The 26,737-nt window shown below is 40.1% G+C and overlaps 2 protein-coding genes across 2 annotated transcripts; both read left to right on the forward strand.

Moving 5' to 3' along the window:
* Nucleotides 1-9,975: 9,975 nt before the first annotated feature.
* LOC113166007 (shaker-related potassium channel tsha2-like) lies at nt 9,976-12,349 on the forward strand. The gene is made up of 2 exons (XM_026365895.1): nt 9,976-11,485; nt 12,305-12,349. Exon 1 carries the CDS (start codon nt 10,029-10,031, stop codon nt 11,463-11,465), a length of 1,437 nt encoding a protein of 478 aa, XP_026221680.1. The 5' UTR covers nt 9,976-10,028; the 3' UTR covers nt 11,466-11,485; nt 12,305-12,349.
* Nucleotides 12,350-15,352: 3,003 nt separating this feature from the next.
* On the forward strand, nt 15,353-16,831 carry LOC113166010 (potassium voltage-gated channel subfamily A member 1-like). Its single transcript, XM_026365900.1, has one exon. The coding sequence runs from the start codon at nt 15,353-15,355 to the stop codon at nt 16,829-16,831; it is 1,479 nt and encodes a 492-aa protein (XP_026221685.1).
* The last annotated feature ends 9,906 nt before the right edge of the window (nt 16,832-26,737 follow it).

Consider the following 26,737-nt stretch of genomic DNA (forward strand, 5'->3'; position numbering starts at 1 on the left):
CTAGGTAGAGAATGGCTGTTGAATATGAGCTATATCATCCACTAGTATTACATGACTAATTAGTAATAAAAAACCCAGAGTGAGCTGCAACCTCTCATCTTTATGCAGTTAAACTGTGTGCTCCATTCATATCCCTTTCATTTATCCAGGAACACTAAAGTAGCCAAAATATGTCACTGGGCAGAATTAATTTAATGTCTGATCTCTGTTTCTGTGTATTATTGCAAGTTTGTTATATGATACTACAACCAAAAAGTGTGTCACATAAATATTCACATCCATTTCTTCCATGTGTCTTGTTGTACAGATTATAAAGCCCTCTGAGGTAAATTGGATTTGGTGAAAGTTTGGGTACAGTATATTGTTATTCCCTTAATTTGCACATATGCACAGTACTGTACTTTTGTAATTTGTTTTCTCATCTCTCTTGCAAAAACAAGATTTCCTGATTAAATAAAGCCTAACAATGTACTTGTTCTTTACTGTGCTTTTGTAAATGCAGGTGTTATTGCTTTCTTTTGTATATATTTTTTCTAACTGCAGTTAAAATTCTTTACAGCCAAATTTAATTTTTTTTTTTTTCTGCTATTACTAGACATTATTGCCAAACTGGTCTCAACCCCATCTGACCTAACAACATCCCGCCAGCTGCTGCAGTGAGTGTTAAGTATATGCTTGTTGCAAAACCAAGCATTCCCAACAGTAGATGTTTTACAGATGACGTATCCTTTAAAATTGAGTTGAATCACCCACGACCGGCTGGCTGCCTGCTGGATGGATCAACAGAAACACCACCAGCTTCATGCCATTCTTTTCTCACGCAAAGCACATAACACCAGATAATAGTGCACAAGTGTGTTCCCACTTTTTCAGACAGCTATAGTCTCTAATATGTCTGTAGATTTGGAGTGGGAGCAGAATTAGCAAAGCAGGTGTTGTAATTATAGAGAAAGCAAAGGGATTGCGAAAGGGAATAGAAAAGTCTGGCTGAAGTCTGGTGTGGGTTGCAGTAATAGGAGACAAGCTGCCCCTCCCTTGATCAGCTCGCCCCTTGACTTTTGGCCTTCTCTTTAGTGTACAGCAAGGGCAGCTGGCCAAACTCATACACACTGGTCATCTGCAGCCCATCAGCATGGCAGATATGGTGAAGCAATAAAGAACACATGCTCAGGCTCTCCTAAACTACTGAATGCACATCAGAATGTAGTGACTACTCTGCAACCTCTGAACAAGGGCAATGTTATCCATGAACAATGAAAGATGACAAAAATGATTAAGTTAATTTTTGTTTTGTTTTTCTTTATATATATCTTTATATAGATATATATATATATATATTTTTTTTTATACAATTTTTAGAAAATATTTATTTTATTTAAAACTACAACATGCACTATCATTAACTAACTAAGTTTAACAAATCAGCATCTGACTGAGTAGAGATTTATTACGTTCCAGAATATTTATGCTGGCGCTATAACTAGAACGTAATTCAATAAACCTGTCACTCAAAAGTCACTATGTATCTTCTACATGAAGCTGCATTACCTAGTAGTAGTAAACCATCAAACCACTCCAGTGATGAAAACATTGACCAACAAACAGTTGTTGTATATGTTAAAATAAATCACACGTGGCTCAAGATGTGAGAAGTAACTTCAAATTCCATATTTGCCCGGTTCTCTGCCAGGCCACATCTACCGTATAAATTGAGAGTATGTGGAAGGTAAGGCATTGGTGAAACTTCAGCTACTGATTGCAGGACCAACAGCTACTTGAGCAAAAGCAATACCTTTTATTTTATAATCACACATGCAAAATTAACATCATCAGTTGTCAATTCAGCCTTAGCAGTGCCGCTTATAGGTGTGTCCATTTTGCTATAGTACAGTATGTCCAATCAGGTTAATTCAATGTTAACCTGTAGATCCCTTATGGACTGGACTTTAACTATGTTTATGTTCAGTAAAGTTATGTGTATGTGTAGTCGCAATCCACATGATCATTTCAGATCTGACCTGCAAGCTGTACACCACCGAGACAACTGGGATCGGCTCCAGCTGTATGCATTATTCACTGTAGAACCTGTCACTCTAACTCTACTAAGTGGTTCATACAGTGTCTGTTCCTACTGAGCAAATACACTAATAAAAACTGAAGCCCGAATATGACTACAGTCACAATCAACAGCATCAACAGACGTAATCGCAGCTACTGCATGTCAAATAACAAAGTCTAATAACATAGTGTTGAGAGCTGGTTAGCTCCTTTAACTCACCGTATCCATGTCACTGACTTACAGCGGTGCTTGATGCTCAGCAGCCTCAGCTAAGGCCATGACCCTTAGGGGACTCTGCACAAAACAACAGAAATAAAAATAAAAGTTGGTAGTCAGCAGTTGCACAGTGATATTATGTTCATTTTAACCAGATACTATACAATCAGGAAAGTCTTGGATTGTGCAAAAGTGAAGGAGCTGGATTAGGTTTGTGTTGTTTGACTGACCTACTACAGTTTGGAGATGACCACAGGTAAGTTAAAACGTACAGCACCATCTGCTGTCACAGTGTTGTACCTGCAATTACCAATAATAAAACATGAATAAACCTTCTGTTAACACAACCCTGATCATCTCAGGGTGTTTAGACACCACGTTAACCACATTAACTTTCCCACTGACTTAAAGTTTCCTTACCGATGATTTTGACACTGTGGCAGTAATTTGGCCTTTTTCTTTTTTAAATCAGCCCCTTTCTGCACCAAGCTAGCATCATCGTTGCTAGCTTGACCTTGACGGTTAGCAACATTAAGCTAGTCCTAGACTTACAGACAGATGATGCTAAACTAAATGTTCCAAATGTTTCACTAAAAACAAGTTTAATTAATGTCAACCTGAAAAGTGAACCGTACCTTTTCGATATTTCTTCTTCCCAGCTTTGAATAAAACTGCTAATGTTAGCTAGCTAGCACGTTTTCAACAAAGTGAAGCTACTAGCTACCTCGTTAATGGATGCTAACCTCATCTGTCCTCCAGGTTGTAGACTTGAAATGACAAACACCTCTAAAGTATTGCTAAATTTCACATAAAACACTAGTCCATATATCGGTATACTTGAGTGTGTTTTTTCTTCAATGGCTTTTGTGTAATATTACTTTAAATGTTAGCCGGTGAGCTAGTTTAGCAATTAACGTTTTCTTGAAACAGGAAGTGCAACGTCCGGGATTCAGTGAGGAGCGTTATTTATACATATTATTTATAAGCGAATTGGTGCTAAATATTTTACATTTTAGGTTACTGTACTTAACAAGAGTAAATAATTACAACTCTGTAGGTTTCATATACAACTCTGGCTTCTTCTTTTTCAACATTTATTTAGTTATAACTTCTTTTTTTTGGTCCTTGGTTAAGTTCATTTAAGTTAAATACCTTAAAAGACAAGAAGTGGCTATGGACCCAAATATCTTCTGATGAGTTACAAAAAACCTCTATAGATAAATTATCTTTTTAAATACTTACTTAATGCTTATATTAAGTTATATTGTACTTGTACATTTATCTGCCACTTACATTTACCACAACCTAAAATAGGTGCTTTGCAAGTACAAATGTTAGTTTATGGATTTATTCTAAATATTTAGCATAGTCATAGGCTTTGAAAACATATGCATTAAACTGCATTATATATGCATAATCAATTAACCAGCAAAAAAAAAAAAAAAAAAGCAAAGTAAATGCATGTTAATTTGTTGTATAAGATGCATTTCCCTATTTCTCCTTCTTTAAGATCTCACCACCACTGCTGTAGCTTGAGTTATTGGTGCAGCAGTACTAATAACAGAACAGTAGCACCATCTTCACACCCTCACTGAGTCTAGGTACGTGTTCCCTTTACAGCAACACTATACATTAGCATTCATTAACAAATATATGTAAGGCCAACGCAGAGTACAGGCCGACTACATTTAGTGAATTCCTAAGAGACCACATTCTTGACACACTTCACAAGTTAAGCAACACACATAGCTGACAGAAAATAGTTGTGGCTACACACTGTAAGATCAGAGGGGTCTTGCCATGAGCTAATCATTCCATGTGCCATATAGGCAAGTGTTGAAGGAGTGCTGCCTGTTTATTTATAGGAGTCTCTAAGGTTCCACAGCAGAGGGTTGCTCTTTGAGCTGGATTCAATTACAGCTCTGGTGAAAGCTTAAGAAAAGCATATACTATATATGTATTTATATATAGATACAAACAGGATTGTAAAGTCTTAATATCGATGCATAGGCCAGTGAAATAGGGTTGTATTTACAGTGGTTGAAGCAAATGATGGAGCTGTTCCATCCAGAGAAATACAAGCTGCAAGTCCGATGTCAACACACATTTTAAATATTCTTATAAAGTAGGCTCCTTATTTATTTTCTTTTTATACTTGCTGAAATGTAAAGCACTTACAATACAATAGAAAATACAGTATCTGTTGCATGAAGAAATGTAATGTATGCATATTCTCCAACTCTAATGGTAACACAATCCTCCAAAATGAGTTCATCTCAGCATGTGCTGTCATCATCCCAAAAGTAGTTAACCCGTAGTTGCTTTAGGACCCCGCAGAGAGGGAAATCAGCCCCCCTTGAATTGACCTTGTTTGTAAACACAAGGAAGTAATTAAAGCTTAATTAAAAAGCAAGTGCAAGTCAGAGGATTTCAAGGAAGCTTTGAATTGAGCAATGCATTGATACACAAGGCAACAACTCACAGTCCAGATGGTCACTGGTCTCAGACTGACCTAATATCACAGTTACCACAGGTCTGTTTATATTGTAGACTCACTGTAACATGTAGAGACATGACAGGTGAGGTGACAAAAATAAATAAAAATGTTAATACTGAGTTAACAAGTGAGGTCTTGTAAATGATGGTGTAAATATGGTTCTTCTTATAATAAAATAAACAGAAAAAAATAAAATCTGCACTTACTTCAAATTATTTTTAATATTATTTTTACAGGCTGAATACTTTGTGATGATTTGGCTGTAGGAGCTTCAACATTTTGCTATGAATAGAAACCACTGAGGATGTAAGCATGTTCTATCAGCAGATCTATCAGCAAAACCAGAGCTACTGTGTGATAATACAGGTTAGCAGAAATCATAGTAATTAACCTCTGTAATTAACTTCTTCAGTTAAACTTATGCACAAAACTAGGTTGCTTTAGTATAGATTGGTTTGGTACAGATGGTTGCTGGTTAAAATTAAGGAACTGATTCCATGTACATGTAAAAATAACTGAGCCATGTACCAACACACAGAACAATACTTGATACAACAGCTGTAGATGAATTTGTAAGACCTCACTCGTGCTTAGACTGCTACCCTGTAGATTATGCTGAATCAATTGCAATAATTAATTCATCTACACCATGAACAGGCTATGTACTATGTGCAGGCTTTTAGGGTTGCTGTAGTCTAACCTCTACTCAAAAACGCCTACTCTGGACAGTCCCACTCAGGGTTCAGGAGACAGACACTCTCTCTACATTTAAGACTAAACTTAAAACTTTCCTTTTTTATAAAGCTTATAGATAGAGACCGATCAGGTGAATCTGGACCATCTCTTAGTTATACTGCTATAGATTAGTCTGCTGGGGGACTTCTACTGATACACTAAGATCCTCTTCTCTTCTCTCATATCCTGTCAATTGCATGGTATTAACTTTTCTCTCCCCCGTAGTTGTGCTTCTTTCTCTCTGTCTCCCTATCTCTGTATATTTCCACAGTGTAGTTACTGGCCCTACCAACCTGCCAAGTGTTTTTACTGCTTCTTGCTGTTGTTGTTTGTTACCTGGGGATCTTTTCTCTCTCCTCTTTCCACTCACCTCAACTGGTCGAGACAGATGGCCGCCAACCCCGACCCTCGTTCTGCTGGAGTTTTTTTGTGTTATACAAATACAATTTAATTGAATTGTTTTATGAACAGGTTTTTTTTTAGCCTGATAAGCAATCCAATTAGTGCATAGTTCATGTGATCACTGGTAATAACTACACTCCATGGTTTAGTCTTTAATATTTTAGCCTTACCAAATACTACCTTCAATACACTCTTTATGTTCACAGGCTAAACATCTTCACTTGGCCAAAGCCAAGTTACTATTGGCTGTTTTTCTGTTTACATAAATGATACAAAATGGAAAAGTAGAACTAAAACATTTCTGTAGCTATATTACTGAATTAACTAACTGGTTCAGCTCTGGTAGTGATGGTATAGACATACAGTATTAGTTTGTATTGTTATTGTTGTGTGAAGGTATTAAGGATGATTGAGAATAAGAACAGCTCACACACATAAACTGACACTAACAGAAGTCAACAGGAACCCAGTTAGCTCGGTGGAGGGCATGCAACCAGAGGCCAAGTGAGTAGAGTGTGAGAGTAGAATCACATAAACATAATGCTACCAATAAAAATTCAACTTTAAGGCCTTTGAAGTGATCCTTGATTAATATCCCATGTGTGGCTCTCCTGTGAGTTGATCCCTCTGCAGTTACCCCCAGCCCGGATTTTGGACGACACTCTCTACTAAAAAAGGGAAAGGCTTGATCAAGGAGTGAAATGATAATCCAGGGTAGGCGTGGAATGGGAGGTAATTCCAAGGAGCCCTGCCCTCCGGATCTGAAGTGTCCAGTTTCACATCTCACTCCATGCTCTGTTACCTATCAGCAAAAACATGAACTTCAACTTCAAATGACAGCAGCTAAAATTGGTGGCTATCAAAACCCCGGGACTGGCAAGGAGTGTGGCTGGGGTATCTGCTTTCTATAGTGGAAGCCCTGGGTTCAGAAACCTTGGAGTGAAGAGCCTGTGCTTGTAGAGTAGGTAATGAGAACAGCATAAACACAGCTTAGGCACTGCTAGGTAAAAACTTTCACACCATTAATTAGATGCAACTGCACACGCCTCTCGTATCTCAGCCATATAGTAGCTGAGATGCTGACTGTCTAATGAACTGAAATGTATGCTGCAGAAAGAAGAATCTATAAGTCTGGCTGAAGTTTGTTTTTACTCTACAGAAGCTGACATAATGTTCAATGTTAGCTTATTACAAATATTTTGATATCCTTAAATTTATTTATTTATTTAAGTGATGTCTGATTAGTAAGAAAATGCAGTACAGAAATAACCTTCAACAAACATATTTTCAAGCTAACACGATCTATGCTCCTTTAAAAAAACAAGAGGGCAAGGTTTTGTAAATTCAGTACAGGCCAGGATTTTGTGTTAAAATAACCATTGTTTTCTACATTTTATTTATAATACTTTAACATTAGGATCCACTATGCATTAAAACACGTAAACAGAACAGTATGTAACCTAGAACTAAAATCATCACAGGTATACTGATTAATTATTGATTGATTTATTGATGACAATTGATGACAAAAGATTAGCAACCAACATTGTGGAGGCTGATGTGGTTCCTAATAAATAAACAAATATTCCAGCCACTAGAAAGTGGTCAAATTTTGCTTGTTGGTAATTTTTTTTTGTCTATAGACTTAACGAAAAGTAGCTTAAATCAGCGGCTATGGTAACCTTACATCTAAAGACTCATTCCAGACTGTGAGACGCTGTCATCACCAGACCTACAGAACATACGTCAGAGTGGGTCAAACGCCCCCTATTTCATTTTGAGCAGAGTAGTTGGCACCAGAACGATGTGAACTGAAGGAGCTGTTGACTAGCACGGCTGACCTTCTAAAAACTCCTCTTTCAATTTATACCACGCTCTCACACACACAGACATGATATGCACATGTACAGTATTCATTCACCAATTGCACTAATAGCAATGGGGGGTACACACTTACAGAAATACACACACATGCGCACACACTTGGTAAATACTTGGCCTGGGGTTTGAGAGGAGGTGAAAGCCAAGGGGAGTCACAAGTTGTTACTGTGATTACCTCATGTCTGTAATGGCTCAGGAAGGAAATTCAGCTTGTCTATATTTAGAGAAATAACAAGCTGCTGTGGGTGAAGCGCAATTAATCAAAATGGTAATAAACATTGGCTGCTTCGAGAGAAATTCAGTTTTTGTGTTTCAGAATTTCAGATCAGTGTGAAAATTATTCACTATTAGAAAAATTTTATAATTAGCAAATATGTATACATAGATCTATATGAGATAGTTTATCTTTACATTTACCAGACTACTAGCATGATTAAATCTTGATCATTAATGTCAGTTGACATCACTGAGTTGCTAAAAGTGATTCTTCTGAAGACTGATGAGAAAGCACGTTGTCTTGGTCTGAGTGAATCCACAGTATCTTGTTACTGTACCAGTGGGGTCTCCTGCAGTCATAGGTCAAGCCATTAATAACAACGGGAGGTTCCTTGCTGCAGGTTTTATGGCATGTGTCTCCCAGGCTATGTAGTATACCGTACAGTCACTGGTAAATATGCACATACTATATATGCATATAGTATATCTACACACATCTCTAAATAATAGTGGAAACATGCACACACAACAGACTACATAACATTATATAAGTTAATAAGAATATTTTGCTCTAATGCTAGTGTGTATTGTTGCTGCTGTACGTCCTGACTGAAAATGACCAATATGTAAAAGTCTCAGTGTTCATTCCTCAGTGTGTTTGTTATTATTAGTCTCCTTGGATACAGTCAAGACAAGATGCTACGTGCTAACACATTAGCAGCAGCACTGACATTTGACACTGAAATCTAACTCTATGTCCAGTAACAGAAAGGACAAAAAAAAAAGACTGTCTAGGATGATTTCAGTAATGATTAACACCTCGGTTCTATTATTATTAGGCTGCCCTGTCTACAATTGCCGTGACTGATTGACACAGCCTTATGAAGGCAGTGAAAGTGGAAATAAACCCAGCTATAAATAGATCATAATGCTGCACATGTCACTTCACTCTGTATGCCAGGGAAGCCAAACTTTGTATTATTCAATCTCTCAGAGTAAAAAACTAATTCAACTGTGGTGTGTCCTTAAACACTGACTGTGGAGGATTAGCACAGTCTGATAAGGAACTAAGCAGAATGGACTTCAGTGACTCCCTGAGGCCAGATCACTTCTCTTCTGGGGGTCTCCCATGTTCCAACTTGTACAATTGAGCCTTTTAATTGCAATGAACGGTGAATGTTATGTTGGCTTCTTCCTCAAGCAGAATCTCTGGCTACTCAAATGTCAGTTAAGCCAGCAGTTTCCACTGGCTGCATCCAGAAGTGACCTGGTTATACGAGGCTCTGTGCTTCAAAGCATTCAGGCTATTTTGCCTTATTTATTTCAAGACACATTTAATATGTAACTGCAGGAAAAAAAAACACCCTAAGCACTATGTTTAACAAGCTCAATCTATTTGTCACATTCATCTGTACTACTCCCTTCTAAAACGGTGGGCTGTGACCCAAAGTAGACCTGGAGTGGGTGCTGGAGGTTCCCCTTGTAACAAGAACAGCCTCCAGGATAAATGAATGAGACACCTGCATGTTGAAATGCTCATAATGTAAGTTAATATTAGATCTGAAAGAATCACTGGACCCTAATGAAATAAGGCTGAATATTCTGATGTAGGATAAAAAACATGAACTTGAAATTGAAATGAAAAGAATTTACATTAGTGCAGTGCTACAGGAAAGCGATTGACTATGAAGAGGGGCAGCAACAAATGTCATCTACTCTTCCAGCTTGGGGAGGGCCCTTGAGTTTAAAATGGTGTGAATATGATATCCATCAGTATAGCTTATGCAAGTGGAGATCTGTCTGTAGCATTGAACGTTAACAGTCCAGAGGAACTAAATCGACTATTTTGGATATCAACACATAAAACATTTGGGACTTGGGAGCCAAAAAAAAAAAAAAACCTCTTTGCTTGAATCTCTCCTGGCTGCATGAGAAAGAGAACTAGGAGTACGTTCAGGCAAAAGGGCAAGAGGAAAGCACCGAGGAGGTGAGTGACGGATTTACCCTCGCAGGGGTAAAAAGATGACTGTGGTGTCGCAGGAGAACCACGACGAGACTGGAGCTGTTACTCCTTTGCTGCAAGATGCTGCTAACTTGGAACCAGCGGACCAGGAGTGCAGCGAGAGGGTGTTCATCAACATCTCAGGTCTGCGGTTTGAGACTCAGTTAAAGACGCTCTCCCGCTTCCCGACCACGCTTTTGGGAGATCCGCGTAAAAGGATGCGTTTCTTTGACCCACTGAGGAATGAGTACTTCTTTGACAGGAACAGGCCGAGCTTTGACGCCATCCTTTATTATTACCAGTCGGGTGGGCGGCTTAGGAGGCCCGTGAGTGTACCTGTGGATATTTTTATGGAAGAAATTAAATTTTATGAGCTTGAGGAAGAGGTTATAGAGCTTTTCAGAAACGATGAAGGCTTGACTAGAGAAGAGGACCGTCCGCTGCCTACTAACGACTTTCAGCGCCAGCTATGGCTCTTGTTTGAGTATCCAGAGAGTTCAGGACCCGCACGGATAATTGCCATCGTGTCCGTTATGGTCATTTTAATATCAATTGTTATATTCTGCTTGGAGACATTGCCCGAGTTCAGAGACGTCCCCGCAGTGCAGGACAACCACGTCAATGGAAGCGCGCACGGCAAAGAGCCCAACGCCTTCGCAGATCCGTTTTTCATGGTGGAGACACTTTGCATTGTTTGGTTCTCCTTTGAATTCTCCATGAGGTTTCTCTCGTGCCCCAGCAAAGCAGTTTTCTTCAAAAACATTATGAACTTGATCGATATTGTGGCCATAGCGCCCTATTTCATAACGCTGGGCCTTGATCTCGCAGAACATCAGGGCAGCAGTCAGCAGGCTGCCTCGCTGGCCATACTGAGGGTCATCCGTCTGGTCCGTGTTTTCAGGATTTTTAAACTCTCCAGACACTCCAAGGGTCTCCAGATTCTCGGCCAAACGCTTCACGCCAGCCTCAGAGAGTTGGGATTGCTCATATTCTTCCTGCTCATTGGAGTGGTTTTATTCTCCAGTTCGGTTTATTTTGCAGAAGCAGAAGATCCAGACTCTGTATTTTCTAGTATACCTGATGCCTTTTGGTGGGCTGTGGTGACAATGACCACAGTTGGTTATGGTGACATGTATCCTACCACAATTGGGGGAAAATTCGTTGGATCTTTGTGCGCCATAGCCGGAGTACTCACTATAGCGTTACCAGTTCCAGTGATCGTGTCCAACTTCAATTATTTCTACCACAGAGAGAACGAGGAGGAAGAAAATGTTACGTACGTACACGTGACTTGTGGGCAGCAGGAACAACCCTCCTTTGGTGAATGTGATGTAAACAAAAGCAACCAGTCGCTCTCCAAAACTGAGTCCTATCAGGAAAGCGACGACTTGGAAACACTGCCCGTTCCAAGCATAAACACACTGGAGACATACACAGGGAAACTAACAGATGTATGAAGAACACGGGGTTATTTGTGGTGAGTTGACTTCAGTGGACACGCAGTTTAGGTTTCTTCACACAGGATGCTGCTGCTGTTTTAAGCACACTGTCTACAGTATTATTATTGTAGGGGCATCACTACAATGAGTATTGGCACTAATTTCACTGTAATTAAATTTACACGAAGGAAGAAAGTAAAACACTAACTCCACTGGTAAAACTTCTATATTTTCCTAAATTTAAACCATTATTATATTAGTTAAAGTCAGTTTGCCATCACGTACAGCATTTGGGAACTTTTGCGGTTCGCCTAAACCGCCAGCATCTGGCAGCGTATCAATGATGACTTTTGTCATCAGCTGTAATTGAACCATGTCGTGACAAGACAAAAAATCTCAGTCGGGAAAAAACTGATATAGTCAAAGAAAATCTGACGATGTTTGCATTGTCTTTAATTTGTCATTTGTCCTTTAGGTAGTGTTTTACGCAACAAGCTCCAATTACGCACATGGCACAACTCGCGTTTTTTCTGTGACAAAAAAATTCTTCCAATTCTCTAATGTTGTAGCAATTAAGATGAGAAAACCTCTGATGGTCTTCCAGTGGTAATAATAAGTGTTCTCCCAGCGCCCCTCTGTGGATGAAAAATATTCCTGCACACGACGCATCTGTTCAGGAACATTTGCACTGTTGCAGTTGTATCGCAGGTGGCCTTGACTGATTTATTAACGCTCTTTACATCACGCTGTTTGACTCGGTATGTGCCTGTGAAGGTGAGCTATACACACCAGGTGCCTCTGCTTTCTCTCCCCTACTAATGTTAACATAGTGGATTTTGTTTTCTGCTTACTTGCAGGAGGCAGACGATTAAGTGCAGAGCTGCAACAAAATACAAGTGTGGCATTCTTTTCTTCTCCTAAACATTTTCTCACGGATTATTCTTGCATTGCCAGTGATGTAGCCTACAGAGACCTCAGGATGGAAACGCTTGGAAAAGGTTCAGTCAGCTGTAATGGACAGTGCGTGCATCATCAGTAGAAGGTTTTACAAATGACCACGCTTACTTTGTATAACACTGTGTATACACTGCATTTTTGTATATTTTCATTTTTTAATTCAGCTTTTATTGCAAATTTGGAATCTCACCTTACCTCTGTGTTTTTATAAACATTCAGATTGCTTTGCAGCTCCCTGTAAACAACATACCCAAAAGCAATGTCTGCATGACATTAAGTTATTGTGAAGTTTAAATGTAATAAAATATTTATTTTTCTAACTTACAACATAACTTGACGTTTTTATAAATAAATTGTGAAATAGGAAACACACCACTTGTGATTTTTCTTTCATTCTCAGCATAATACAGATTAAATTGGCAATGGATGGCAATTAGTTCAAAACATGTGACCAGTTTTGGTGCTGAATGATGTGAAAAAGGCACACCAGCAGACATTGGCTTGTCTTGCCATGGAACCAATTACCTTAATAAAATGCCACAGTGATAGAGGATGGGGGAGGGGGTTCTATGGCTGGAGGCAAATTTTAACAAATGAGATAAAAGTCTGATCAGCTGATTTTGTGTTGATTGTGTTTTTAGAGAGTCGGACGGCAGCTTTGACTCAGATCAGCTCTGCCCCTCCCTGTTTTAGGCCCTTATAACGAGTTGCACTTAAATACAGTTCAGCAATGCACCAATTCAGCTTCTTTCCTAATTATGACATTGCAACAACGACGAGTGGCCTCTCGTTGATTTTGGGATTTGTAGTTTTCTGCGCTGTCCAAGGTGCTGATGCTGAACCTCGGTCCTCTGCAGCGCGTCAGTGCGTTAAACACAAAGTTAGGCCAATTTTCGTGCCTCATATCTGCCTGTCTACTGGAACAAATATAGCAACTAATTGGCACCGAGGAGGTATTTAGTCAGTATAATCAAGTATCAAATCCTGAGAGTGGGACTTGCACAACCTGGTTCCAAGTGATGTCTATTTGAGGGCTGTGAACACCATCGTGTCGGTGTTAACCAGTTTATCTTTCTCGCTGCTCGTTAGTGAAATGATCCAAAGTTGGATTTGGTCCCAAGATGCTCCTTCATGTCAGCTTCAGTCGTGTGACCTCTAGATTCAGGAGTGACAAAATTAAAAACATATTTGAACCCTTTCACCAACCTATGATGTTTAGATTCTAAACGTAGTCTTTAAAGCGAGTATGTCGAGTCCAACACTTTGTGTGTTTGTTTTTTTTTTTTGTTACAAATTGTCCTTCTTTGCAGTTTAATTGCGCCAGTGCTGGCACACGACTGCTCTTGTTTTTGTGGTGTATGGAGAACTTCTGGCGGCGTGTTTTAGTGGAGCCCGTCTGCATTGCGTCGAAACCCTCCAACTCCTCCTCCTGCTGCTGCCCTCCCTCCCCTCTCCTCACCGATCCTCTCTTTTCCCCTCACCTCCCCTGCACTTCCATGTAAAATGCACAGTGAAACATGCTTGCTGGGAAAACATTTGGACGTCGCTGGTGCACTTGACTGTCCTACAACTCTCCGTTTGAATGTTTTCCTCTGCTCCCCGAGCCGCGCTGAAGCACGCCGTGCCCGTCATTTTGTCTACTCGCAAAAGGCAGCAGATTTCTGCTGATGCAGTGATGTCTGGAAATGTCAAGGGCTCGCTTATTGCCCCTTAATGTATCTCCCCCCCTGAATTGCAGCGCAAGATGTTCTCCTGCGGTATACTGTAAGCTGTTCACACCACCGTGCCGCCGGCCAAGCAACTCCTGACGCTGCAGCTTTGCAGTCTTCTCTTTTCGCTCCTTTTCCAGCCCAAGCTTTCTTCATCAGACCTGATTTCCAGCTCCTATCATTTCACCTGGCTTCACCGTTTAAAGGCGTTTAGACCTGATTGAGGACACTTTGATTGTGATGAGCACAGTAACGCTCTAGATTTTTTTTTTTTTCCTCAGTAGGTGCAATGTAAAGTTGCCACGACACCCACTGTTACCGCGCTGTTGGATGGTTTTACTCGAGGATAAGACGCATTCAAGACCTTTGAAGATCAACCCACGGTAAGCCTCGAAATTGCTGACTTATACAATAAATAACGATGAGGGTGTTTTTTTTTATATCAGCAGCTGCTGTTGATCTGAAGATATTACACTAGTATTGTATTATTTTGTCTCTTTAGAGGCATTTTACGGATTTTACCCTGCATTAGTCTACAGGATGTCTGCATGTAGAAACTTCAGTAGGTGTAATATCAGTATCAAATTTTATGCGTCACATCATAATTCAAGCTGGAAAGACTGACGTAGAATAAATCACTGCCATATTCCTTTAAGACACAGAAACACTGCAATTATATATGGCAGGAGTGTAACAGAAAAAAGGAAAAATAACTCTAGAAGTACTTTTAAGAGGCTGTAGAAAATTCAATGTAGTAATAAAATCATAAAACTCACTGCTTAGGACAAGAAAACGTTTATAAATACATATATTACAGAAATACTATATTATAAATTAGCGTTGTTCATTTGTACCTTTACTATCAAGTAACTACACTAATTACAGGCTGAGAGCAGTAAATAAATAAACCCCAGAATGTGCTGAGCCAGCAAATATCTTGGCTGTTTGATCCTATTATTTCCTCTCTCTCTCTCTCTCTCTCACTCTCTCTGGGAGACAGAGGCAGCAGTAACAACAGCAGCAGTTGCACTGAAGAGCAGCAATGGTCAAGTCAGCGAGAACCGCAGTGGAGCCGCACTGAGGCAAATCAGCCAGCCAGCCCCCTCATATCTGGGGACGTCTCCAACAATTTAAGGGGTGTGGGAAGCCGAGGAGTGGAAAATTTCCCCCGATCCTGAATGCCTGCTCAGTCAGACTAGCCAATATCCCAACACAACTCCTCCTTTGCCTACTCCCAAAATGACCGTAGTAGCAGGAGATAACATGGACGAGACCTCAGCTGTCCCAGGCCACCCTCAGGACACCTACCCCCCTGACCACAATGACCACGAATGTTGTGAGAGGGTAGTCATCAACATAGCTGGTCTCCGGTTTGAGACACAGTTGAAAACCCTCTCACAGTTTCCAGAGACATTACTTGGTAACCCCAAAAAGAGGATGCGTTACTTTGACCCTCTGAGAAACGAGTACTTCTTTGATAGAAACCGCCCCAGCTTTGATGCCATCCTTTATTACTACCAGTCTGGGGGTCGGCTGAGAAGACCAGTGAATGTCCCTTTGGATATGTTCTCGGAAGAAATCAAATTTTATGAGCTGGGAGTGGAAGCAATGGAAAAGTTTCGTGAGGATGAGGGTTTCATCAGGGAGGAAGAGCGACCTTTACCTGAGAAGGAGTTCCAGCGTCAGATTTGGCTTCTCTTCGAGCACCCAGAAAGCTCAGGCACCGCTAGAGGGATCGCCATAGTGTCTGTGATGGTGATTCTGATTTCAATAGTCATATTTTGTTTAGAGACTTTACCACAGCTGAAAGAGGATCCAATGGGTCGAATAGAGAGAGTGGGGAACATTACTACCTATTATAAGCCAAATATCCTCACTGACCCCTTCTTCCTCATTGAGACACTCTGCATAATCTGGTTCTCCTTTGAGTTGATAGTACGTTTTCTGGCGTGCCCAAGCAAACCGGCCTTCTTCAAGAACATGATGAACATGATCGACATAGTGGCTATCATCCCTTACTTCATTACACTCGGCACAGAGTTGGCTGAAGACCCAGAAAAGGGGGAGGGCGTGGGGGAGCAGGCAACATCTCTGGCCATACTCAGGGTAATCCGTCTGGTCAGGGTGTTTAGGATCTTCAAGCTGTCACGACACTCCAAAGGACTTCAGATTTTGGGGCAGACCCTCAAGGCCAGCATGCGAGAGCTAGGATTGCTGATCTTCTTTCTCTTCATTGGGGTTATCTTGTTCTCCAGCGCTGTCTACTTTGCTGAGGCAGAGGAGCAAGGATCCTACTTTGGTAGTATCCCGGATGCATTTTGGTGGGCTGTTGTGTCCATGACAACTGTGGGCTATGGGGACATGGTCCCTGTCACTATAGGAGGCAAGATTGTAGGATCTCTATGCGCCATCGCTGGAGTGTTGACAATTGCACTCCCAGTGCCTGTTATTGTGTCCAACTTCAACTACTTCTACCATAGGGAGACTGAGGGAGAAGAGCAGGCCCAGCTGCTCAATGTCAGCAATCCCAACATCCCTTCTGAAACCAACTCCAGCCGCCGTAGTTCATCCACTGTCAGCAAGTCAGAGTACATGGAGATTGACGGAGACATAAACAATAGCATCGACAACTTTAGGGAGGCAAACCTCAGAACTGGCAATTGCACTATAGCCAACCAAAACTGTGTAAATAAAAGCAAGCTGCTTACAGATGTTTAGACACTAGCTAGAAACTTTGGGATCTCTATGGGACTTTCATATGTGGAGTAGACCATCAGTTAGGAATGCTTAATTTATCTCCCCAAAGCACTCAATGGCATTAGGCCTACACATATGCTCAGCTACTTAGAAAGGAAACAGAAAAAACAAGGCTGTTAGAGTATATGACAGGTAGATAGAATAATTAATTCTTCTTATCCTACAAATCTATAGATATATCAAAAAGAAAACAGCGATTATTAGAACATTTACACGGCTCCCTGGAGGATGCAGAGCACACCCTGTCTAAACAATGGCGTGATAATTAAAATTGTATGCATGGAGTACCGATAACATTTCAGCAAGTTGCACAACACTCCAGAAAAGCCTGCAGAAACATGCAAGCATCTGCAGGCAAGTGGCAATCGCCAAGAAGTTAGGTGACCCCCCCCCCCTCCTCTCTCCTTTGTCCCTACAAACAATCTACTATTCAGCAAAGCACCTTAAAAGAGAAAAGACTGAGCTCTCGTGTGTGGATGTAATCAGATGGTGATCTACTCGCTTCATGGACATCCGCAATGCTGCTGTTTTCCAGCAGATGCTGTAATTGTGATATCACCAAGTGATTCATTGCCGTGCCCTTTAGATGCAACACAGCACAATGATAAAGTGAGCTTCACACGAGCATGATTAGAGACTGTCCATTTTGATATCGGCATGCATGAGACATATCGCACATAATGGAAAGGATGTTCTTTTGGATACCTGCCTCCATTCCCTCCTTCACATCTGTTTTCATACTGAGTGCACTGGATGAGTTTTTAATTTTAAATGCTGATCATTTAGAAGTATAGAAATTGAATGTTAAATTTAAGGAAACAGTACATAAAATGAGATCATAGCATGAAAAAAGTAATCTGCATTATGGTCTATTGACTAAGGTACTTTTTGTATCCTGGTATATTTAATGCATGACATGAGTATACAGCTTGTTGCAATTCAGGCACCTTACAGTGCCCTATTGTCAGGGAAACTAAGGAAATCAAATTCTGGATGTTTCTGAATTGTGATCAAATATATCCAAACCCACCTTGAGGATGCAGAGTTTCTCATTTAAAAGTAGACAAAGAAACTGAATAAATATTATCAAAATGCATATAATCATAATAAGCACCAAATACAGTATTACATCAATAGTGAAGTGCATGGACCTTCTTTGAACAAGAAAAGTTAACATATTATTAGTCATGCTTCCATCTCCATGTCAGATTTTAGTACATATTGGTTTGGAATCCCTTAAAAAGGATAGACACCCAATTTCACGTCATATTACAGAGGATTCTTCTGACATTAGTTGCTAGTGCCTTTATCTCTTTCACCAATAGGACCAGTGAAAGTGCCTCTGTGTACAATGGTATTTGTGAGGTTTAGCAGAGCTGGTTTACCTTCTGTTCTAGTGTCAATATAATGTTAGTTATGATGTTAACAATGCCAGATGATCACGGTTGAAATAGCAGGTGATTGTAGAAAAAAAAAAGAAGATGATCCACGGTTGTCATGCATAACCTAGTTTTCACACTGTCATGCACTTAATTATGCCCTTAAGCAGCAATGTAATGTACTCTGCATGTTTATCAATCCAATTCAAAAGGGAATATCCATCGTTTTTCAACATATATTATTTATATCTGTGATTTTGTTCTTGCTCCATGCTCTACCTCAGTGAGGTCATTGCAAACTTGCTGCAGAGCTGCAAGCTTCAATGCAGGGCTTCCTATACCATAATGCAAAATGGAATCTTAAGTGTAAACTGGAGTCATGCAATATTGAATGTGAGAGTTCCCAAAGCATAGCCTTTACACAAGCACTTAGGATACATAGAATACCACAACCCTGCTCCTTTTTTTCACTTAAAGCTTCGCACAATCAGAGCCTTCATTTGTAGAGAGTTTGTAGAGATTGCTTGACTCTCCTAAAAGAAAGAACTTGACTGTTTTATATGTTCGTTTCTAAAGTTACTGTTGTGTCACAGAAACCAACCTGAATGTGTTTCAGCACGTGTTTGTGTGTATGTGTGTGTTGATACGTCTGGCTAAAGTTTTTACTGCAGTCCTTGGGCATTATGATGCACACCAGAGTGCAGCCCGTGTTTTTGCACAATAATTTTGTTCTGTTGCTTGAGCCATTTTTGCTGTGCTTTCTCATAAGTAATGCAATTGTTTCACAGCATACTGTCCCAGACAGGCCAACTGCAGATAGACTGGGACAAATACTTGAAAATCTCCAGCTACTGTAAATCAATCTACACTCAGTATAGAGATGAATGCATCCACGTGATGGGAACATTTTGTACTGTATGCTTGTTTTTTTTTTTATTTAGCTGTCTTTTGACAAGCTCCTGCAAGAAGGCTACACTGCGGTGTTACTTGAATGTCATAGTTGTTTCTGTTGGTGCATTGGCTATCCTTTGTGGCGCTAGTACAGGGCTACTGTTGTTGTCTTGTTATCATCACATGTTATCTGATCCTGAAGCAAGCCTTCATAGTTATAATAGTAGTTTTACACAAGAGTTTTTCATCCCACAATTCTTGTTCTTAGCAGGTTTATCATCAGTGGCTGGTTGGTTAGTTAAGGGTACTGTTTGTTATTTTATTTGGAAAAGATCTTCGTACTGTACTACTGAAGAGCATCTGCCTCAGTTGAGGTAAACATTCAAGAGCCTTGCTAGATGTCAGTGACTTATCATGAGAGCAAAAAAGATTTTTAACTTGTATATGGTTTATCATAAAGAAAGACGCCAATAATACCCACTCCCACATATTTAATACAGTATGTAAAAATATTCCAAGGAAATTATTGTAATCTCATAAATGCAGCTGTCAGAAAATTGTTAGCTTTAAACACAAGTTTCTCAATTCACTAAAAGTAGTGAAAGTAGTCGTGTGTAACATGTTCTGCATGTAACAGTTCACATGAGGTGACAACAAAATACAAATATTACCCCTCACATTAGCAATTCTGTCGCCATTCTTGCTGTGAGGGCATGTGTGGATGGTGCTATGCATTCAGTTACCCAACAGAAACATGCATTCTTAACAGCAATAGAATAACAGATAACCAGTTTCTTATATGCTTTTTGTAACAACAACAACAAAAAATAAAAAAAAAGAAGAGAACAAATCTATTTTGAATGTCAGAAAAACTGCGATCATTTGACAGATGCTCACAACAGGGCTGTTTATGTACCAACCTCTTCTCATCTGTTCTGTGACTTTGTTAGGTCAGCGGGGTCAGATGTAGACACTGATGTTTTGTTGAGAAAAACCTGTGGAAAATTCAATTATAGGCTTAGTAGTGGCAGTCCCCACTAACCAAGAGAGGGTGGACTAGAGGAACAAAGGCTGCTACAGGGTTCAGTCAAATCTGTAACACAGCCTCAAAGGAACAACTTATAATACACAGAGTCAAGAAACTGATCAGCTGTGTGTGAGAAAGTCAGAGAAGGTGCCTAAATTGTTTTCACGCATTCATTTTTTTAACTGTGCGATGTAATGCTTCTGTAAACAAACATAGGTGAGAAGATCTAAAAATCGAAGACATTAATTTAATTAAAGAAAAAACATGAAATGTCAGGAGAACAAAATGCAGTTTAGATACAATAAGATAACAAGAATAATCACTATTTACTGGAGCTATGTATGAAAAACAATTCTAATGTGTGTTTTCTTTTTCTTTTTAGTAGCACTGTAACATGTTTTAGGAAGAACATGTCATATAGTGGAATATCAAAGACATTATATTCCCCTGGCAAGCCATGATAATAAAACCACTGTATTAAGGTCAGTTATTATACATTAAATGATATGGAGAAGAAGTGTACTATTACTTATATTATTATTATTATTATTATTATTATTAAAAACTAAACAACTTTGTCTTTTTGGTTTCAAGAGAAAAAAAACGACGATTAATTCAAACACCACGTTCACATTTTTCCACTCTCCACTGCTAAACCTGCTGCTATAATGTATCTCTCCAGAAAACTACTGATTGCAAAAAACTGCATGGTCGATGGAAGACTGCATGAGCTTTGCCTTTCAAACTGTGGATCAACTAAATAACAGTTGCATCAATTTTAAAAGAAGAAACCCTTGCTTTCATCTGCACTGAGACTTACTGTAAAAGGCCCTGTTCAGAAGTTGTTGTTGTGAAACGTGTCCTCTGCTGGATTTCTTCAAAGCACTTTAGCGCTAACCTCATCAACGTTAGTTATCTGAGCCAGCGTCTGTGCTTGATGTTCAGGTTGTACCTGCTAGGATCTGAATGTGAGCATGGACATTAAGGGCTAGTTTCTCAAACGTTATCCCTATTTAGTCTAGACTGTAGTGATACTGTGTTGGAAACATGCCTGCCATGCCCAAACAGGGCCTGTCCCGCACAGCCTCCTCTGCACCACACTGGTTTTGAGGCATTCATGTTTGTTAAAGCTCTTGATGCTGGACTGCTTTCCGCCTGCTGAGGAGGCACTGAACAGGAAACGTTAGGATAATTGTGTACCTCACTCTCCAAAGGTGACTGTCGATGCGAAAATCTTTTTTGTGTTAGACGTGTGATGGATATGAGTTTGTCTTTTCTGTCAAGAATGCACATTTAACTGCTAAAAGGGAAGTTTGGGAGCAAATCACAAAAAGGACTGTTGAACTGTTCTGCTCTTCTTTTCATCCACAAGCAAACCAAATTACTATTGTGTTAACTAATCCAGCTGTCATTGTCATGCTGTGTTTACCAAGAATTAATATACAATGTGTTCAGTTTGACAGAGGATAACAAAGGCATGGTCTGTGATCTATGCAAGGGTTATTTGTTTTTCTTTTACTTATATCATTATGATTTCATCTTACATTATCTTCAATAAATTTTTAAGGATCTGCTGGTGTATTCTCATTTCAGCCCGTGATGGGGAATTTAAACCACGTTGTACAATAAGTCGTCACAACTCTTTCTTCAGCAGGAGAATCTGCCGCAATGTGCAGTTTTACAGAACTGGATCTAAATGTTTCCTACTTCTGTACTACCCTCTCACTGAAGCCATTAGTAGTGATTCACGGGGCTAAAGTAATGGTTCTACACTAATCCTCATGTCCCAGGGGAGGCCTGCTTACCTCTGTCATTCCCCGTGAGCTGTTACGCTCCTCAGAGGCCTGAAGAGCTCTCATCACCTGTACTCACACGGCCACATGCGTAAAACCATGCGTGACTTTCATGTGAGTTATTAGGGTTGCAAATAATGATTATTTTGATCTATATAATGTCAGAAAATAATGAAACTTGCCCATTACCGTTTCTTAAAATCTTCAATTTATTTATTTTGTCCAAATGATCTAAAACCCAAACATACTGAGTTTATTATCATGTTTACAGAAAAAGTAAATAATTTTCTGTTGCTCAGCTAAAATCTCCTTTTCAGAGTAGGTTTGATATTCTGAATTTAATAGTTGCCATCTATTTACTTAATCTTTAATTAAACGTACGCTAAACCATCTTGTGCCTGAGTGTCACTTGTACACCATGTCAGATAAAACCTAATGAAGAGGACTTTTAATATTGAATCTCGCTGTCATGAGCATTAGTCTTAAATCAGCAAAAAACAAGCACATCCAATCATAGAGGAGTCAAAGGAAAACCAATTGGTGAGGCTGAAATAAGTGGGCACAGTTTTTGAAGTGTGAAAGTGATTCATTCCCACTTCTGTCCTCTACTGGTGTGAAGCTGAACATTGGACAGCAGAGGCACCGTCCTGAATGCTGCAGCTCGTCTCTCTCTCTCTTTATCCATCTGTCTCTCTGTGTCTCCGTCCCTTTCAGTTTCTATATCCACTGCAGGCTCTCTGTGTCTGCTGCACAGTGACCTTAACTGAAGTGAGCCTCTTTTTCCTTCCTCGTCCTCTGCATTGCCCTCAGGAAATGCAGCACTCCACACTCTGCAGGCAGCAGCAGTAAGGGTGGGGTGGGCTGGCGCCGGTCCCACTGTTCTGCACACGCACACTCAATCTCCGTCTGTCTTTGTCTCTCACTCTCTGCCTCTCCTGAGTGTTGTAAAGCCCCACTGGACCGTAAAAGCACAGAGCATCGCACAGGAGAGGAGCTCCATCATAGTAGAGGATGTCACACTTGCTTTTAGTAGTTTCGTCTTTGGTGTTGTTACTTATCTTTCCCTACATGTACATACAAGGAATCGAATATCCAACCATTGATAGCAGTTCATATGTTCATGTAGACTTTTCCTCCATGGTCACTTGTAGTAAGTGTTTGTCCCGATCACACTGGCACAGTTACACACATCCACAGCTGGAAGTTGCCCAGTTTAACTGCAGCCTTACCTGTGGCCTCTGAGCAGTTGGGATTAAGGGTCTTGCTCAAGGACACCCTGGTGCTGTTGATGAAGGAGGGATAAACCCTGCTTTTCACAGGTCCCAACCAGATTTAACCCTGCTGATTGTGTCACGTCACAAAGATGAAGCCACTGCTGACCCAGCACCATTTAAAAAGTATACAGCAAAATCTTTTACTTAACACAAGATCACCTGTGTGTTACTGCCAGGTTCTCCTATCTCTGCACTGGAATGATGTTCTGTTAAATTAACTGTTGGGTTCCTAAGGTTCTCTTTGTCCGGTCACTCACTTTACCAGAAGGCCAACTCTGAGAAGCGCTACAATGGTTTCAGTTCTAAACTTTCACAGTTTTCACCAGACCGTGTCACATTTCTTTCTGACATGTATTATGTCCACTTGATTCAATTTGGTGGACTCCAATCAGGTTCTAGACTTCTCCTACTTCTCAACAGGATACACCTGACCACAGCATTTATAGTGAGAGCCTAAATATTTTTATAAATGAGAAACTACAGTTTTTCATTTAAAGAAATAATTGAAACATCTTTTTCTCTTTTTTTTTCGGGCAACAGAACGTAGACTGAATGCAGAAGGAAATGATACTGAAATAAGCTCTGTCATCGCCACATAAACTGCAGAATTATGTAAACAGAGTTGTTGTTAAATACATTTTTTTTCACCATCTCAGTGAGTGACTTCCACATGCAAGTCACATACACACAGAAACATGTGATTGAAACTGTGGTTTAAGCCACGGTCCTGGTAATCCCTGATCTGCTTGCTGGACTAATCAAGGTGCTGTCGGTCAGTAGTCCAGTAGGCCTCCATCAATCTTAAAACCCCCCCGTCCTCCTCCTTCCCCTCCTCAGTCTATGTCACACATCCCCTGAAAATTGGAGAAGCATAGTTCTTATCAAGGAGTGAGATTCACACCCATGTCTGTGTGCGTGTGTATATTGTATTAAGACTGCACGTAGCTTTCTATCATTGGGTTACACACACACACACACACACACACACAGAGAGAGAGAGAGGTTAGCCAATTTGCCTGAGTCAGACTTCTGGCTCACTTGATATTCCCTGATCGATTTCTTTGAAGACACTCAACCCATATCGCTTGTAAAAAAAAAAAAGAAAAAAAAAAATCCTGTTGACGTCATCCAAAAAGTTTCTCAAGGGCCTTTTCATTGTGGCCCAATCAGCTGTGCACGCACAGTATCATATAAGTAATCTATATCAAATCACAAGTGTCCTCAGGTGTTGGTTTTATCACTGTGAAAAACCACATCACGGGAATGCCTGTGCATATTAGTCCACCTCTAAACAGCCTCGCGCTGATTCTGACTGTTAACAATGTGCAAAATAGCTTTGACAGCATTATTGGATCTCCCATGCTTGAGCCAAAGCCCTGGGGCCTAACAGCACCCCACCCCCAGGTCCAAGCCAAGCAGGTTCTCTCTTATCCCCCCCGAGTCCCAGAGGCTCTCTCTCTGGTCCACTTCCTCTTTGCATTACCTCCATCAGGCTGAGCTGCTGACACACTTGTTTAATAATTAAGGGCACATTCATAATTTTCTTGTCCTTGTGGAAGTCCACAAATGGTCTCCGTGAAACTCGGGCCCGTTAAATGTGCCTCTTTACCTCGGGCCACTGACAGCCGTTCGTCACTGTAGTGATACAGAGGAGATAATACAAACCAACAAAAGTGGTGGTGGCAGGATTGGAAGGAATGAGTTCATTCTGAATTACTCACTGGCCTTTTTATGTACCCGTTCATTCAATTTTCATTGATGTAGACACTCATCTTGTAGTGTAGTGTCTACCATTACACCCTATGCTAGGAATAATGCATGACAGAGTACATTGATCATAAGGAAACTATCAATACGTCTGATTGTCTGCCATCGCTCCACACACCCATAAAACAATCAGTCTATAAGACGATCGGTCCATCCGTGATAAGAAGAGCAGCAGAGTTATCTCACCTAAACATATGTTTAGTAATTATAAGATTTCTATACTGATGATCACTTGTTGATATAGACATTTTCCATTCCCTCCATTCATTGAAAGCTCTCTGTCTGAATATGTCCTTGTGATATGAGGTGATGTGGATCTCAGTTTACAGGCTCGTCCTGCCCACTGTGCAGCATCAGCGTGCCTGTCTGCAGGAGAAAATTCAAAACTTAACAATGAAAACTGGTGCTGTGACCTTCCCTCTTCAATTACTTGACCACGCAGCACTCGAGGAGGTTGGCAAAAACAAAACACAAAAGGTTGGTGCTGAGATACACATAACCTGAGCAGTGTTTGTGCACGCTGAATAGAGACTGAAACGCCATCAAAGGTCGCTGTGAAAATTCTGCAAAGGTGTTTAGTAGTTGATACCTGCAGGGAGGGAGAGTTTGACATTTGGAGAAATATGTCTTTTCACTTATTGATCAAGAGTTAGATGATTAAATTTAAACAGCTCATGTAGTTGCAGCTTGTTAGCTTAGCTTAGCACAAAGACTAGAAACAGAGGGAAACAGTTAGCCTAGCATACATTTACATTTGGACAGACAGACACTTTTGTCCAAAGCGACTTACAAGTTAGGAATGAGGCAAATACTATAATGAAAATTGTTTTTGTTGGGCCCCAATAGTAATTAAACTCAGATCCACCTTAACCAGCAGCATCAGATACTGTAAATGCTGCTTTTATATCGTGCATCATACATTATTCATAATAAATAATTATCTAATAGCATAATGTAGAAAGCATATTTCTACATCTGGTGACCTAGTTTGCTTTTACTTAAAGGATGTACAGTAAATACTTCCTCCACCACTGAAGGTTAATAGCCAGCAATTGAATTCATTATCAATACATCTCACCCCCATTTTCCTACCAATAATCAATCGATTGTTCAGCATTTAAAATGTAAAATAATTATTCCCTGAGCCCAGGTTTACGCATTCAATATTACGGAATAATTTAATGTCAAAGTTATCGGCACTAATCAACAAAACATTTCAGAGTACTGGTAGGTTTCTGGGGGCCAACAGCTATTTGACAAATTGGACATCTATTAACTGGACATCACTTCATAAATGTTTATGGGAAAACCTCTGATCTGATCTGATCTGATCTCAAACATATAGTTTAAGAAGTTTACTACTGAACATCTCTCATGAAAATAAAACATTCATGCGATGTGTGCGCTGACTTTGCACCAGAGGACACAGACACATGTTTTCCTGGTCAGGACACATTAACTCGACTGCTGGTGGAAATTACAGTAAAGGCTCGTGTTGGTCAGTTGAGAGTTGAGCACACTGCAAAAAATATCCATGTCATTCACAAATATGATACAAAACTATGTGTCAGTGAGGTGAAATCTTTTCTAAGCCTTTTTTCTTGTTTCGTAATGGTATCACACGTCTCAGGACAAAGAGCTGCGGAGAAGTGGACTCAGTCAACTTTCTGCAGTTTTCAGTGTTTTATCAGGATCGCAATTAACATTTCTTGATGAAAGATGCCCATCAGCCTTCA

Source organism: Anabas testudineus, chromosome 6 (assembly GCF_900324465.2).
Source record: "Anabas testudineus chromosome 6, fAnaTes1.2, whole genome shotgun sequence".
NCBI classification, from domain to species: domain Eukaryota; kingdom Metazoa; phylum Chordata; class Actinopteri; order Anabantiformes; family Anabantidae; genus Anabas; species Anabas testudineus.

Excerpts from the sequence above, each read along its gene's own strand:
- LOC113166010 (XM_026365900.1), top strand. The coding sequence starts at position 15,353 with ATGACCGTAGTAGCAGGAGATAACATGGACGAGACCTCAGCTGTCCCA.
- LOC113166007 (XM_026365895.1), top strand. The coding sequence starts at position 10,029 with ATGACTGTGGTGTCGCAGGAGAACCACGACGAGACTGGAGCTGTTACT.